This window comes from Dermacentor andersoni, chromosome 2, assembly GCF_023375885.2.
Source record: "Dermacentor andersoni chromosome 2, qqDerAnde1_hic_scaffold, whole genome shotgun sequence".
In the NCBI taxonomy this organism is placed as follows: domain Eukaryota; kingdom Metazoa; phylum Arthropoda; class Arachnida; order Ixodida; family Ixodidae; genus Dermacentor; species Dermacentor andersoni.
In genome coordinates this window covers 171,434,749-171,453,221 of record NC_092815.1, presented here as the reverse complement: position 1 = coordinate 171,453,221, position 18,473 = coordinate 171,434,749, and the positions used below count along the sequence as shown (strand labels likewise).

General features: G+C 42.8%; 1 protein-coding gene across 1 annotated transcript in view; it reads right to left on the bottom strand.

The window, feature by feature from the left end:
• Nucleotides 1–18,473, bottom strand: part of LOC129387237 (uncharacterized) — a 43,403-nt gene that overhangs the window by 20,436 nt on the left and 4,494 nt on the right. Inside the window, exons 2-3 of the mRNA XM_055076035.2 lie at nucleotides 14,336–14,548; nucleotides 10,840–10,898 (exon numbers count right to left, since the gene is read on the bottom strand). Coding sequence (XP_054932010.2) covers nucleotides 10,840–10,898; nucleotides 14,336–14,540 — 264 coding nt within the window. The 5' untranslated portion in view covers nucleotides 14,541–14,548. The remainder of the gene's footprint in view (nucleotides 1–10,839; nucleotides 10,899–14,335; nucleotides 14,549–18,473) is intronic.

Here is an 18,473-nt window from a genome sequence, read left to right as displayed (position 1 = left end):
CTGTTCATGTTTAATCAGCTCATCAACCTTTGGAATTATGTTGGGGATGATTGCACGGTGGCGTTAACCGGGTCTGGGATCGTTTTTGTAACTATCACTTCCTTCTTTGAGCCGTTTCCTCCAACGCTTTCCTATGGCCAATGGAATGCAATATTCAACGTACACGGCATCCATACAGCGACTAATTTCATTTTTGAAAACGACTTCAGCTGTCAAATTGTCATGACAACACGCTGTTCTACTTTTGGAGCGCCCATTACGTCACGCAACCATATTCAACCCAGTGTATCATAGCATTAACGAACATTTATTCTCACACCTGCCTGTCACTTTCGTAAATGATAGATGACTGTGTGCTACCCGCATGCCTCACGGATAACCATAATTGAGCGGCGTTGGTTGGCTCACTCTCATTTGACTCGCCCTCATACATTAGAAATGCGAAGATACAATGGGATATACAAATGCGGAGATACGGCCTGATAAAGGGCAAAAAAAGTGCCACTGGAAACAAAGTTCGCTGCACCTATACACAAAACCTCGCAAGGAGATATTTCAATATAAGCATAAGTCTCCAATAAATCTACGTATCTGAGAAAAAGTCACTCTTATAATGCACCAAGCAAGGCAAATAAACATGTTGCGCAATCACAGATTCGGAGATCACAAAATCTTAACGCCCGCCACCCCTCCCTCCACTCCCCCTGACGTATCACGCGCGATGGAAGGCGGCGCGCTTCCTCCTCGCTTCCTCCCCGCTTTTCTCCCTTGCCCACACTATACTGAACCACCACCATCGGCTCACCCATGTCTTCCACCCCACCATGTTTTCATTCGCACATACAGCATGCGGCGCGCGGTCACAAGGTTATGGCCCTTTGACTTTATACGGAACATGAGGGCGGCGGCGACGGCGCCTGCAGTGTCCATATAATTGATATAGCAATAATATAATACGAGTATCCGGCAAATGAAGCGTCCCGGAGCCCATTGCTTTGCGCAGATGAAGAACCAACAAACTCGAACTTTCACCATACGACAATGCGCTGCGCTGCAACGTCTTCTTTTTTTTTTGTGCGGTGGGGGTACCGGGATGAAGAAAAGCAAGGGAAAGCATGTTGGCCACAATCGAATGCCTAGTTTGGGCACCTAGTTTGGCTACCCGAGGAATATCGAAGAAAACGTGAGACACTTGGTCCACAGAGAACCATACGCATGTTGCTCGGTATCCTACGCTGGCGAGACAAGACTTTCCGGAGAGGTTGCGCTCAAGCGAACGCGTTGCAATCCGTCGAGTCCCCACAGTGATGGCGGCGAGCAACTATTATTTCTTTGTCTTGTCTGCTAGCCAGAAAGTGTCCAAAACCCTGCCAGGCTAAAATACACTTGACTAGAGAAAAACGAACGCGCATCGAACGTGTCGCGCGGTGGTCGGGGCAACACGAGAAAAACGCATGTACTTTGGCTGGCGCCGGCAGCTCGCGGGTAGCGAGAAGAATATTGAAGAGGCTCAATGTGTCGCCGGAAATAACAGTCAAAGTGGAAAAAATAGATAAGAACTTCGTTACCTTGCTGGCTTTAGTGTCGTGACATTGATGCTTTGGTGGAGGTGAATGAAAATGTTGATATTCTTTTCTGTGACATGACGGCACAAATGAACCGCCACAACGCTTCGTCTCATTGAGCTCGCTGCGTGCTTTGTCAACTTGTCTGATAGTGTGTTGATTTGGCATGTATCATTCTATGTTCCGATATACTTTAGAAAAGTCAATGCACCTTTGGCGTCAAATGTTTATAACAACATTACATGCACAGAGTTCGGTAAATGAAAATCTAAAGCACGACTTCGTTTAATCAGCTCATCAACCTTTGCAACTATGTGCAAATATTGCAATTATGTCAGGTCATCTTTCGCATCAAAAATTTACAAGAACTTTATACCCATAAAGTCTGGGAATGTAAATCCATGCGCTCCGTAGATTCAACCTCAACAATATGCCGCGACGATCCCGCTCGCCATCAAAATTCCCTCGAAACTTTGTGCTCGGATGGGGCTCCTAGAGTTATGTGACTCCCGGTGCATGGGCGTGGCCTCGAAATCCAGCCCGAGTTCGCAATGTGCGTGCTGAAATGTCTTTGTCTTTGTGAGCGTGAGAAATACATTCTACACGAAATCTAGAATGATATCTGGCGCCGGGGATTGTTTTGGTCGGCGGGGCATGGATAGCACGCAAATATTTCGGGGGGGGGGGGGGGCTGAAGCCCCGTAAGCCTCCCCCCCCTGGCCACGCCCCTGATATATATATATATATATATATATATATATATATATATATATATATATATATATATATATATATATATATACATATATATATATATATATATATATATATATATATATATATATATATATATATATATATATATATATATATATATATATATACATATATATATATATGTATATATATATATGTATATATATATATGCATATATATATATATATACATATATATTTATATATATATATATTCCTTGCACCTAATAACTGAATTAACGTTGATAACAAATTTGCAATGAAAGTGGAAGAGAAAGCTTACCGCAGGTGAGGAGCGATCCCACATCTTCGCATTACGCGTGCTATGCTCTAACCAATTGGGCTACCGCGGCACCGTTTTCCCACCCACTTTCTTGGGTATTTATGTTGAACTACTAGGACTAACCTTGGGATTGCTAGCCAGCGCCACCACTCACCAACACTGGCGGCGTATGTTGATTTTTATCCACTTTCATTGCCATTAATTTATCATTTCTTCCATTCCTTTTCTACGATTTTGTTCCGCGCTGAGGCTATGCAACTTTTCTTCTCCTAATTGGAATTTTAACTCCTTTTTTGGCAAATGTATAGCTGCATTTACTCACCACCAGTGCTTCTCTTGGCAAAACAGGAAAACAGCCTGTTTCTGTCACAACATAAATATAATTTTGTTTGGCATATTAAATCATCATTTAAACGTTGCAGCCGTTAACCAAGTAATACCGGCAACGATGTAAAGAGCGTTGCATAATCTGGTTTTTGAAGTTGCATATTTCGGTTTTAAACGCCGGAGAAATATTGTCACTTCGTTAACATGATTGACCGCGCGAATAAGAATGTCTTAACGAGACGTTCACAAGCCTCGCTAGCATAACCGAGCTTTGCGCGAGAAGCTGCGATGCATAAAGTTGGTTTCGCCGCCGTACAGTCTGTAATAAGGGGAAGCGTATTAAACGTGAAAATGTTTAGTTAGTAAAACATATGCAGCCGACTCCACTGCACACTCAACCAAACCAGCTAAGCCATTTGGTCCAGCTAATACAATACCGACCACAACAGCTCGCCCGTGCGCGATGAACTCACACTCTACGCCCTTGGCGCTCCAGTCAACGATGTGCGTCGTAAAATTTGGAGCAAGAGTGCCTGCACTTTGATGCAAAGCGGCTTCTCAAGAGGAGAATTCTCTTCTTCTTTTTCTTCTTCTTCTTCTCTTCCTCCTGCGCCTCCTACTCTTCTTCTTGTTCTTCTTATTATTATTATTACTATAATTATTATTATTATTATTATTATTATTATTATTATTATTATTATTATTATTTTTAGACATGGAAACATACAAACACACAAAGGAAACAGGGAGGGAGCAAGCTGACAATTGTCACGGAGAGGCGCACAACGCCTGTCTACTCTGTCGGGAGGGGGGAATGAAAAAAGGAGAAGATAGAAAACAAAGAAATAAGAAAGAAAGTAGGAACTAAACAAATGACAGATACACGGACAAAAGAAAGTAGGAACACGGAAAAAATGTCTATAAACGAGAGCCCTAATTGATCTCATTGTTCATAATGCATCATACGCGAGCGAGTTTGTGAGGGAATCCAAATTATGCGATCTCCATGCATGTGAGATACAAAATGACATCGACTGGCGTATGTGGGTGCAGGAACGACATGGTAGCACTATATGTAGAAGCATCCTTTTGCTTTCGAAAAGTTATCTTAGCTAATCTGCCTTCATAGCGATCGGAAGTACGCCTTATGACAGCTGTATTATACTCTGGCTCTTAATTGAATTCTTTTTTTTTTCAGCCTCGACATGTGTCGACACATTCGACACGTTGATTATCGCAAGCTCCCGCTCTGCTCAATTGAGAGTGTTCTCATTCTCCATGTATCCTATATACTGCCCGTTTTCTTTCATTGCTTTTCATTTATTCCGCGCAATCCCATCTTCGTCACAATGTTCGTCCGCTTAGACGATCGATGCTGAATGAGCATGACTAGCCAAATGTCGATCGTGGGCACGGTTCCAACTGACCATTGTAATTCATCGGTAGAATTTGCGTACCTAATGTGTGAAGCAGCGCGCATTAAAGGATGAAGATGAGCGCATCTGTGTAGAATGTGCTAAAGTTGAGTGGGAACACTCCTGGCCTGTCGCTTATCTGGTTATAATCTTTCCCAAACGCTCCCTTCCGAGCGTACGACGCGACTGCTTCGCCGGCAGGTAAACCATGTCCCCTCGCAACTGAGATAATGATCAGTCTAGTATTCATGCAGTCCTTGACTCCACCCTCGCCACGACGATTACCCTAACTTCTCATCAGGTTATGGCTTGCTCCTCCAGTGAAAACCTGCTTTGTGTTGATTTTATCGGAATGTTTGCCACTGGTAGAATATATAAGGTTCTATAAAATTAGGTCCTCATGACATCTAACGGAGTAAGATGTCAGAGCAGTTCACAATACAGTCGATGAATAAAAGGCCTAAAAGCAACATATATATATATATATATATATATATATATAAATTAATGAGAAGTTCTGTAGGTCCGGTGCATAGGTAGTTTTAGAAACGAAGGTGCACACTTACGAAAATTGCACCTTTAATATTTTTAACGTTTCGGCCGTGGCACACGGCCTTCGTCAGAATAAAAATCTTTATTCTAACGAAGGCCGTGCCACGGCCGAAACGTTATAAACATTAAAGATGCAATTCTCGTAAGTGTGCACCTTCGATTCTAAACTATATATATATATATATATGTCGTTGTAAATTGGTTTCCGATTATAAGCTGAAAGCAAGGAACAAGAAAAATTCTTGTTTTCTCAGTCGAAGCTACAGATGGTTGCCCTTCAAGGAAATGGCTCCCGTCGTCTTCAGACCATCTCCGTCATACAGGTTGCGTGATGCAGTCATCGTAACACCATTGTGGTCGGACATTCGTCGTCATCCCCTTGTCCTCATGCCGATGTCACGCCACCGTCGTCACTGCATCCTCCTAATGCATTCGTTGTCATATTGTCGTCGGGATCGCGTCGAGGACGTGGAATCATTATGGTTATCAGTTCGACACCCAACTCTTGTCATGCCATCGTCTTCATACCGTCGTCGCCAGGTCGATGCCGTCATTCCATCGCCGTTACGTTGCCGTTTCACCGTCATCATCACTTCAATATTGTCATCCCATTGTCGTCACACCATCATCCTACCACTTTCACTGATCAATGGACGTCATTTCTTGTTCGTAATTATGTCGTTATCATGCTAACGTTATTAAATCGCGACAATACCACCGCTGTCATGCCGTCATCGTCATTGCTTCGTCACATAGACATCATGCATCATACCGTCGTCGTCATGCCGTCTTAGCCCTGCTATTGTCTTCATTTCCGCTTCTCCACCCGGTTTCTTCATGCCGCCGTCGTAGTGCCGTCATCGTCCCTCCAGCTTCGTCATCCACATCTCGTCATGCCTTTGCCGTCATAGAGGTTTCATGATAGTCATTGTCACGTACTCCGCTGTGATCATAAACTCGGCGTCATCGCACTGTCCTCATGCCATTCGCATGCTGCCGTCGTCATTCATTCGTTGTCATACCGTCGTCGGGATGCAGTCATGGTCCATCCTAATTACTGTAATTCCGACATCCGACTCCTTTCATGGAGTCGTCGTCATGCCTTTGTCGTCATGCCATCGTCACGCAGCCATTTCAACATCGTCATTAATTCAATATCGTCATCCCATTCTCATCGTGCCGTCGTCGCCATACAACTTTCGTTGATCTATCGACGTCATTGCTAGTTCGTCATTCCATCAGAACCATGCTCTCATCATTCAATCGTGGTTATGCCGCTGATGTCATGCCATCTTCATGATTGCGCCGTGGTCACGTATACGCTATACTACATCCTTTGTCACACCATCGTCTTCATGCTTTTTTGACCGTACCATCGTCGTCATTCCCGCTTCTTCATACGGTTGTCGTCACACCGCCGTCTTCACGCCATCGTCGCCATACAGTTGTCGTCATCTCATTGACCTCAAGTCTTCGTCACCTCATCCTTATTCCACAGCCAATATTTACGAATCTGCATCTCATTGTCTTCATGCCATCGTCATTACGCGCCTTTGTCGTTCGATCAATATCATATATCACTGCGTCATCATTATACAGTCGTCGTTACGCATCCATGGTGATTGGCGACTTTGGCAAGTGAGTGACATAGCAAAGTGGTACGATATCGGACTAAGTGACATATAGGCGAAGCACTGAAACTCGAAGAATAAGCACAAGTGTTAAATAAAAGTGCCTTAGTAATATGGCTCGCTGCTACATTGCTCGATGGTGTTGTGCCATTACCTCCAGCCTGGATTCCGAATCTGCAAGATGCAAAATTATCCTTCGAGCGCCCAAATTCTCCCTTGAAAAGTCAAGATGCTGAGCCGTCAGGCAGCGGTGTCCTGCGAGAGAAGCATCGGCGAGCCACTTTGTTCGGACGTGTCGCCAAGTGCCAGACAGCCCGGCGCCGTAGACACCCACTAGGTGACCTCCGGCCCTTGCCTGAAGGTCACCGCGCCCGCCACAATTGAACCAGGTGGCCAGCGCGGTCGCCGGTTGGACCTCTCGGACGACCGTCGAGTGCTCGCTTTGTGTTGGGCCGTTTGGGTGACAATGGTTTGGGGGCTTATAAGCGGAGGCGTGCCGCCTGAAAAACCGGATCCGCCGACCCACCGGGAGCCAGTGCCGCTCTCGACTGGAGCGAGATGTGTCACGCGTTTTCGCCGGACGTTGCCGTGCGGGAACAGTCGCGTTTGCTGTGAGCTCTCGGCCCCAGTGCCGATCCCTTCATGTCCTGTATAATGACCTGTATATAGTGTATAAAGTCCCTTTTGTTATTCTCATCGACGCCTGGCTCGGAGTCTTCGCTACCAACGCTCTGTCACGAAACGGGTGACGAGCGCTACGGGACCACAAAGTCGTAATAGTGGTGCAGCGGTGCAAAGTCGTAATAATGGCTATGAGTCCTGCCGTAATTTTCTCGTTCTTTGGCGCGTTGAGCCACTACTCCAAGCCTCAAATGTTTTACTGTCTAGGCTTGGATTCTATCAAATTTGTCGCTTTACATTTGCTTCCATGCAAGGATACAATCTATGATAGGAAGTATTGAAGCGGTAAAACATGCGCCCCGCTTTTGTTTCTTTACGCTTCCCCTCCCACGCTTTATATACGCCTGAATTTAGACCAAGGCGCCGACATCTAATGCGGCTGAGCACAGCAGCGCAAAACTGCCACCCTCCGCAGCACCTATCAAGGGCTCCAAGATGCAGGGGCTCCAATCCTGAGGTCACTAGAAATACGGAACCAATCCACTGTGATTTCCCTTGCATAATTACAACGCATAGTAGTGTTTTAATTTACCATTCATGTGCGCAGGTAGCGTTTCATCATGTTTTATATTGTTTTGCCAGTTTCGGTTTCTTTCTGTCCACATACCTTGCTGAAATAACCCTCCTTGTGTAAGGTGAACGAACCAATCCCCGAGTCAGAGCGATTCAAGTTACATACCGACTGATATATCACGGCCCTCTCATAAATGACGCCTCTGTTAACCTCGCCCATAAAAACATTTAAACATTTTAGTCGGTGTTTCTGGTAAAATTGAACAGCGCAGTACAATCAAACAAGTGACAAGGTAAAAGGGAAGGCGAGGAAAAGCCCCTGGCGGCCCGGCTGGCGTGGTTGAAGTTGCGTTTTTAAAGAAAAATCACGACTTTTTTGGCAAACAAATAGCTCTTTGCAACATCCGCGCCTCGGTCTTTGTGTCCACCATGAATTTGTTACCGTTAAGTGAATCTGTCTAATCTATCGAATCTATCTAATCTGTCCCCGAATCTGTCTAAATAGTTTAATCTGCCATATCCTCCCTAAGCACGCCGAAGAGGTCGACCTCCACAACCGCACGAGGACAGATGAACACGTCGACTCGCGAATAAGCACACCTTGTAAGCACCGCCCCCCCCCCCCCCCCCCTAATCCTGAAGCTTGTGCCACCAGAATTAAGGTAAATGTGCAGGTAGCGATACACAATAATTCAGGGGGGACGTATACAAGAGCTGGATCCCATCAATACCTCCTTTTCATTTTTTATATTTTTATGTTTTAGCGGGTGCTGCAAAAAGGAAAGACGCACTTTATTAATAATAATGTGAAAAGCAGCCGTTATTTTTTGTGCGCCACACCTAAATAAAGTTATTTAGGAACTGATTGCTCGGATAAAATAAATATTGTCTTGCTTTTGATTTAAAATGTTGTTTTCTTCTTCAACAGTATTTGTCCCGCCCACACCTACAGTAAGAAATGACACTCTTTGGGCCGTATCTTGTCCGCAAACACCAACAGTCCCATGCGCTGGCGGTAAATCGTTCCACGAAATGTTAAATAACCACATTGCTTAATTACCGTTCCTACCTACCCTTTCTCCAACACAATGCTTCCCCTTTTTTTCACAATTTTTTCTGACTTGTTTTGTTTGTCGTTGTTTCTTTTACTGTTCTGTACATTTGTTCCAACATTGTCGCAAGGATTATAGCCTTCCCTTATTAATGCCTCCAGGCCTTTGTGTTTCGTTTCTTTGAAAACAGATCACCCACAAGTAGTTCATGACCTGGAAGTGCCCGGCGTGAAGCGTTAAAAATAGGAAAGCCACGCAAGGTTGATGGCAATTATTGTTACGGGGCAGAATAAGCTCTGTGAATTCTAATTTAGAGTGTACTCGCGCTTTAATCGCACATACCATGACCTTCTTTGTGGATTTTGCTGCGAATGGGTTTTACAACGTTTCTAGCCCGAAGTTTCCTGACCCGTATAGATTGAATTCGCAGAGCAGCGAAGCGAAAGGCTTTGTCGCGGCGAGCTGGTAGGGTCACGGGACAGAGTATGACAAAAAGCGATAAACAGGAGAGAAGGAAGATGGGCAACCAAACTATTAGACGTGTTAGAGCAAGAGCAATAGAACATGAAAACAAAAAGTTACTCCAACATTAGGGCCACCTTAGCCCACACTGATTAGCACGCATGTCAGCGTTCGAAGGGCACCAAAGTCAAGTCTGAACAGCAAGCGTAAATAGTTACGGTGTACAGCGGTAATTCCCGCGATTTCACGTCATTTCTTTCAGTTTATACAAAAAAGTAACAGTTGTTGTAACGCTTAATTGCGAGAAATGTTACCAACATTTGCAATGTCACCAAACCGAAACGATATTCGCTTCAAAGAGCCACTGATTATACTTGAGACAGAAACTCCAGGTTCCTATTGCAGAATGTGTCGGTGATATATGAGCTCTCGTCTATCCATCACCGCTTCAGGTGCACGTCGTCGGACTTGCGCCGACAACACGGAAACGTTACAGCCTCGGTGAAGCGTCTCGATTTTCTGCGGCGTCAAATTGTGGCTCCATCTGGTGTGCAGACGACCAGCGCTGGTGGTTCCCTCCGACGTTTTAATCTACACCGGCGTCTCTTTCTCAATGGTTCGTTTTTGCTTTTCGTATTATTAGATATTAATAGACGTACAAGAGCCTTCAGCCAGGGTGACACAAACCAGTGCGAGAACTAATTATAGCGCGCTACGGATTCTACCCGCCACGGTAGCTTAGTGACTGTGGCACCACGATGCCGGCCTCGAGGCACCGGACTCCATATCGGCCGCGGCGGTCGCATTGCGGCAAGAGCAGAATGAGAAAACGCTCGTGTACTTAGATTTTCCCGTAAGTTAAGGAACCCCCCGTGGTCATAGTTATTTCAGAGTACTCCAATACGGCGCCCCTCATACAGAGGTCAGGGTTATGGCGAGTACAACCAGCCGAATTTATTTTTACATTTCTTCTTTGCTAATCTGACAGCCATGTAGACGCACAACAGCGACGCTTCAGGCGACACGGTTCACAAACAATTGAAAACATGAAATATAGCATGCTATTATACGTACTGTGCCAATCGGCTGCGACATCAATTAGCAACTAGCATTAGCATTTTTCTGTTCTCGTAGAGGACATTGTACAATGATCACCACCGCGTACGCCACGCCCTGGCGGTACGCGACGAAATCAGTGATTGGCAGCGTAACTTACATGGTCCCAGCACACTCTGCAGTTCTGCGCTACGGTGCAAATAATGGTAGTGATCTTTTGTAATTTTGTAATAGCTCCAAAAAAGTCACCGATGCGCTGCAGTTGTTTTCCTTATTTCCAGTTTTCTTTGCTTTATTATTCAGCTTGCGCCATAGTGATAACACTTTCACCGCTTCCCTACCTCAGTTGCCAAATGAAAATATTGCTGAATCAATTTTCATGTGAAGAATATTCCGTGGCTTTTGAGGCACAGGAGTTACCTGTCCTGTGCAGTAATGCGACATCCTTGGATACAATATACTGTATAGGCCTCAGCTACTTATTCCAGGTAAATAATAATGGAAGTGTTTCTTAAAAAATGAAGTTACGCGTAATGTCTCACTTACCCAGCTCACGCAGCCAAAAACACGAGATAGATCTTGCTTGCTTACTGACCAGCAGCGATCTAAAAAAGGCGACACAAATGTCAATACTTTATTTAATTGTCATGTCAATAGCTTTCAACTTGTACACGTTACTGATGAATTATTAGCAGTATGAATGAGCGTAGTTCACTGTATGATGACAGCCAAAATTTGAAGCAAATCTTTTCGCAGAGACGTAGCAAGTGCATTTTTACGACTATTACCAGAACAGCACTTCTACACACATCTGTCGTGGCGTCCATTCCAACATCTCAAATATTGCTATTGCGCGCTGGTTAAACATGAATGACTCAGCTTCATGGGGCAACTGGCTATCATTGAAAGAACAGCTGGTTTTGGTACAGTATTATACATCAAATTTGAATAATTTACTTGGAACCTTGCATAGTCAGGTCATCACAAAAAGCAAGACATAGCACAAATAAATATTTTTGCATGTGCTGTAAATTCTTTTTCTAATTTTCAGTCCGGCAAAGCGCACAACGTCAGGTTTTCTCACCTACTAATGATAAACCACTATTACGGTGTACATTGTGACTCTGGGCAAGCTGAGTTTCCTAAATTCTTGCTATCGGATTACTTTTTGACAGGTACGAGAAACAGTTCGATAAATGACGTGGCTACTTCGCGATTTGTATCCTGCGACCGAAAATGGCTGTTTTTTATTCCCAAGGTGAATTAAATGTCACTATGTTTAAGTCTGCAAAAAGTCGTGCAGAAGCCTGTCCTTAGTGAGCGACGATTACGTTCGCAGCACACTTCTAAACAACGAGTGTTGGGCAACTGTTAAGATATAACGTTAATATATTGTTCAATACGCGGCGTCAGTGTATGGACGACTCAAGGGTTATTCGTACATATTTTAAATGGTACTTTATTGAATTACTTGCTCTCTAGTAGCAGGTACATATGCTTCAGCCTGTTTTCGGCCACAGGCACAAAACAAACTTGGTTTTGGAAGCTTTAGCAGGTGTGTTAGCTTCAAACCACGCTGCAGCGTCCTACAGCTCTGCTTGAGCGAACGTTCCTGCGTCTTCTAGCGGCTGCATTTTAATTATTACAGCTTCATCTTACATGAGTAAAACAGGCTGTCCGCTATTTCAGGCAGCACAGATAACATACTAAATGTAGAGAATGCTGCGGACAGTGCTGACTGCTGCGGAACATCTGTTTTATTTCGTTAAATTTAGCAATTTTGTTGACACAATTAATGTTATTCTAAATTTCTTGTTACGATGCCTACAATAAATGTATTTATCACAATCGACCACATTTGGAGCAGTTAGCACCATTTTACACGCGCATACCGTTTCTCAGGAGAAAATACAAGTCATGTACATTCATTACGTTTTAAACAAGCTAGCGTCGTCGAAGTGAAAATATTGCAGAGTAGTTAGTGTTTTTGTTTTTATGCGAGCACTTTTTAAAAGCGGGCAAAATTTACTGGAATCACGTGACCACAGATGAATTTCCTGCCGAGGAGGACATCATTTTCATAAAAAACAAATATTTCATTAAATGGCACTTTCTTTTTAGTGATAAATTTTATGATATATTTATATTGGTAAGTTCAAGCGCATCGTCATAATGCCATAGTTACGTGGTGCTACATTACGAAATGGGCATGCAGGTCGAAACTACTGGAGCCAACCTGTTCAATTTTCCTGATCATGCATGCTACGCCGCTAAAAAATATTTTTGGACACTATGTAGGCAGCTAACACCATTAAATTTATTTCCTCCTCTTTCTGATCTCACTTTTGGCATGCCACAAGACAGCGTTTTCGATCCCTTGCTTTTTTTCTAATTATCAGTTATGACCAATGGCTCAGGCGCAGTCACATAAGTACTTGGACTTAAATACCCACGTTTATTCTTTCATGGAAAACCCGTATCATGAGCATATGCACGAAGACATCCGAAAGACTCGGCTATTTACGTAGAAACCTACGTCGCTGACCTGCGTAGCACACGCATATTAGCTTATGTAACCTTCTTTCGTCCTCAGCTTAAATTTGCGTCATCAATTTGGTCCCCTCATCGATATTACCTAATTTCTATTTTAGAAGCTGTAGAAAAGAGAGCCGCCAGATTCATTTCATTCAACTCGAATTATTTACTCGAATTATTATAGACACCCCCCGTAAAGCATTATGTACCCGTAGCACAATCCCTGTGTTTTGTCTGATACACAAATACATTCACGGCACAACACAACATAAATTGCCCCTTGTATCCCCGCTACGTACTTCTGGATATCATCATAATTATCGTAGCCTCACGCGAATATGCGGCAGAATTGAACCTTCTAATTCTTCAGCATTGCCACGAGTCATTGCACTCTGAAACGGTCTTCCTGACAGCTTTATTTTAATGACTAATCGGGAAACATTCGACTAGAATTCATGCTCTCACTTCTTGTAAAGTTCTATGTTCAGTATTGTCTACAAATTTTTCACAGCGATTAATAACGTTGCTTTGTTCCTATTTATGCTCTATGTAACTTTGTTGTATTTCCTTCCCCATTACTCAATGTTCTGATGTAACCCGTAATGCATATATAAATAAAAAGATTATGTGCTCAATGGAGTCAAATAAACAGTTCGAAAGACATTCAAAACGCTTCCTTACACAACTTTGAAAACGTCTCGATATGAGCCTTCTACGACAATGCGAATGTTTTTTTGATAACAGCAATATTGAAATATCGATGAAATCTGAAAACGTTAAAACCCGAAAAGGAACGGCTCTTACTGGATGAATGCTACAAGCTGAAACATGACAAGGTTTTTTCAAAAACATGAAGTTGACTTTCAATTTCAACAAGAAGCACGCAAGGGAAAATTCACAGTTTTCTGAATTCAGCAACGCCTAAAACTAGTGATCTCCACAGCCTATTATTGACTTCTCTTTGGTGATTTAAGTCCGTGATGTGATTCTTCGTATCAAAGCGCATGTTGGAAAGAAATTTTATGTTATAGCTGTAGAATCAAACAGACAAACACGAAGATCTAGTACAGTGCGTCCCAACTAACGTTAGCCAAGCCGTTCAAGAAAAAAATGATTTAACGAATACGTTGCAAAATACACTTATAAAACCTACAGTGCTCCATCGTTAAGAGTTCTGAAGACCGAACAACGTAGGTCTTTAAATCATGTCCTGCAACATGTTTTTAACCATATGTTTTTGTTGAATAGCTTAGCTAACGTTAGCTTGAGCACGTTATACCCCTGCAAACAATAACAAATATTCCATTATCTTTATTTCCTTCGTCATGCGTGCGTTATTGGAATAGCAAAGTTATAATAGCGTGGAACGGCTCAAGATGTCCAACGAAAACCATTTCTTTCGCACATTACAGCAATGCATTTCGTTGATTTCTTCATAACTAAGAAAAATCTGACATTGGCTAATCACTCTTTAGCACCATGCGTAGAATACGACAGGATATCTTACCGCACAATAGGTTACTCAAGAAGACTTCAGCAATCTGGTCACGTGACAGCTGGGAAAGTCTCGGTACGTCGACGTACTTCTCTAGTCGGAATTCTTTAATCAGGCACTCGGTACACCCGGCGCCTTGTGGATCTTCATGGGAGGCTCGAAGCGCCATTGGTAGAGCAGCCGCCACCACAAGCAGACGCAAGGACTCGAGCATCATCGTAGTTCCTTAGGGATTGTGGGTTTTCTGTTATTAAGGTCTCTTGGTAATCAGATATCATAAGTAGTAAGTGTAAGGTTGCTCATGTTTATAACCCTTAATAATTAGATTTAACATTTTTGCCCCGCTTAGCACATAAGAAAGCTCAACTCAGAAGTAGAACTAGAGGGTGAAGTGCGGTGTTAACAAATATTACATTTATTGAGAACTGAATTTCTTGCGAACTGCTTATCCGGCGTCAGACAGTACGAGCGGCACCTTTGTCCCATGAAGTTATCAATAATGGTCCAACAAAGGACGCGTCAGCCCGGCGCAAAGCAGACTGAAAGTACGCGTTGATTCCCGCAAGTGACTGGTCCACGGAATATGCGTCATTGATGTACTTTGATGGAGTTATTAACGGGAGGCCCTAGAAAAGCGAGCTCTTTCGATAGGTTAAATGAATCGCTGTTTTGCAGTAGTAGCACTTATCGACGTTGCGTTTTGCAAATACGAAAACGCCACTAAAATTTCCCAGGAATTGCAAGTAAAGTTGTGAATTCGATCCCCCCTGAATTCTTTTCGTAAAAATTTGCTTTCCTACTTAAGATATTTCACGCACTTATAAGTAGCGTTCTACTTAACAATGTGCAGCATTGTTTGCCTACTTCAAGCACTATCTATCTATCTATCTATCTATCTATCTATCTATCTATCTATCTATCTATCTATCTATCTGTCTATCTATCTATCTATCTATCTATCTATCTATCTATCGATCTATCTATCTATCTATCTATCTATTCTTTTACGTTGTGATATTGTCATGGTCATTTTTTTAACAGGAATCATAGACGAATATGCATGACATGATAATAATGACTTGCTGTGATATGCACGGGATGACTTGACACTAATTTTGTAAGATGGATATATCAAGGAATGCATGCTATGGCAGGCATGATATGACATGAAATACCGGACACACATTTTACGACATAAATTGCACGATATCATCCTGGTCATTTCTTTAACTGGATATTTAATATTAACTTCATATCATGGCATGACGTGTATGTCAGGAAAGACTGGCATGGATGACATAAACGACACTACATGAATGTCATCAGATGACATGCATATTATGACATGTAATATGTGTCATGATATGAGTGGCATGCATGACAATAATGACACGGATGGCATGCATGACATGAGTGATATTTATGCAATTTCATGCAGTTGTGTCGGTAATGTCATGCTGTTAATGTCATGTCATGCATGTATATCATGACGCCTGCCATTCTTATCACTTTCTTATGCCGAACCAGTGGCCTAAGTTGTCTACTAGCTTGGGCCGCTAAGTAAGCGCTCTTCAATAACGTGCTAACTTAGGCTGCAGGTGGTACATGTTTGAAGAAAACGAGTAACGGTGCTGGACAACGGGACATGGCTGTATTGCATGTCTCAGTCACGTCCCGTTGTCCAGCGTTGTTACTCGTTTTCTTCAGACATTTGCTCTTGATCGTGATGCGGACGAGGTTGCAGCATGGCTGAGGTCGATGCACTCAAAATTTTTGTTACGGCCGTCAGATCCGTAACGTTTTATTCTTTCCCTTGGTTATTTGATACGAAGCTATATCTACATGGCCGTATTTTGCTGTCCTATAATGTAGCCAAAATGTATTTGTAAATGTAAACAAAGAGAAATAAACCAATGAATGGGAAGCCAGAAAATTAGAGGAAAGACCTGTTTGCTATCCTACATGAGTGAAAACGCACTAAAAGAGATAGGAACATAAATGAGTAACGAAAAGGAATTCGGCGCATAAATTCAGAGGCGGCACACGTAACAACCAAAGCCTATCCTGCAGGCCCATTGACCACAGGAAGTAAACTGGTGATCTCGTTTCCTTCAGCGCATCCATGCACTGTGACCGCTGTCCCACTACTTTTTACTCTGGCAGTGACGTACTGCATGTCCCAAGTCTCTGTTGATGTCAACGAGTACGTATGTACTAAGGCTACCCTTTAGTGTATTGTCGTCACTGCCCGTGAAAATAAGCCCAGCGTGGAGCACGTAATGGTAGATAGAAAACAATATTTGGTTATGATTGTAGAGAACGAAGAGCATGTAGTGTATGCAAACGATAGAATGCATGACATCTGATATCATCAGAGAGTCCTTATGTTTTGAGCAATTTTTCATGCGCCAAACACTCTTACCGATATTCGAGCCAGCTCTCGCACCGGACACTGTCATCTTCTCTGGTTAACTTCGCTGCGTTGCAGACAGCGCCGTTTTAGCCTGCTAGAGTGATACCTCTTGTAGCCTCCAGAATGCATACATACATCTCGACGTTCTCAGCGTCTGCTTGAAGCTTTGATCCTGGTGGAAATCGCCATGCGCCTATATTGCGCCTATGTCGCAAAGAAAGTCTTAGGAGTGAGGATCAACAGTGAATACCTCAACACGACGTTGAGTTTGAAAATGAAATTGTCCTGTTCAACAATACTGAGGATGAATTGCAACAAACGGTTAAGGCTCTTAGCGCATAAAGTGTACGAATCGGGTTGAAAACTATTAGACAGAGGTAATGTTCCATAGCCTTGCCGTGGACCAAGAATTCATGATTGCTAGTCAGCCTCCAGACTATGTGCAGGAGTACACTTATCTAGGTTAATGACTCACAGGGGATCCTGATAATTAGAAAATTCACAGAAAAATAGAAATAGGTTGGAGTGCATACGGTAGGCATCACCAAATCCGGACTAGGAGCTTAGCACGGTCGTTGAAGAGAAAAGCGCAAATACTTGCATTCTATCGGTGCCAATACATGGGGAAGAAACTGGAAGGTTCAGTTTGAAAATGACATTGGCCTGTTCAACAACACTGAGGATGAATTGCAACAAATGACTGATGATCTTCGCGGATAATGTGTACGGGCTGGGTTGAAGATTATTGTGCAGAAGACAGAGGTAATGTTCCATAGCCTGGCCGTGGACCAAGAATTCATGATCGCTAGGCGGCCTCCAGACAATGTGCAGGAGTACATTTATCTAAGTCCATTTATCTAGGTTTAGGGGATTCTGATCTTAAGAAAAGTTACAGAAGAATAAAAATAGATTCCAGTGTAAACGGTAGGAATTGCCACATCCTGACTAGGAGCTTACCACGGTCGTTGAAAAGAAACGCGCTAATTATTGCTTAGTATCGGTGCAAACACGTGGGGAAGAAATATGGAGGTTAACAAAGTATCTCCAGAAACACTTAAGGAGCGCGCATTTTAAAAAGGAGCGCGCATAATATAAACATTTTTATATTAGTTTATATTAAAAGGACGAAATGGACCCTGGCAGGCCATGTAAGGCGTTGGGCAGATAATCGGCGAACCATTAGAGTTGCAAAATGGGTGCCAATGGAACGGAAGCTCAGTCGAGAATGGAAGAAAATTAGGTGGGGTGTTGAAATAAGCAAATTTGCAGACACAAGTTGGAATCAGCTAGCGCAAGACAAGGGCAATGGGAGATCTCTGGGAAAGGCCTTCGTCCTGCAGTGGACATAAATATAGGCTGCCTCTGCTGCTTATGCTAAAGATCATGATGGTGCGCGATATCACAGTGGTAACAGCATCAGTCTCTTAGCAGCACAATGGCGCAAACGCAAGAGTTTGAATACAACTGATTTTGGCAAGGATAGTTTTGTTTATATTTCGTAAGCGCTTATCTTATCTTATCTTATTGTGCAACATCTAAATCTGCTGAAACAACTTATGTGTTGCATGAATATTGTAAAACTATGATACCTTGAATATCGTGCGCGCCGTTACACATGAGCGATATGTATATATATATATATATATATATATATATATATATATATATATATATATATATATATATATATATATATATATATATATATAAAGGTCGTGATTTATTATTTGATTACGA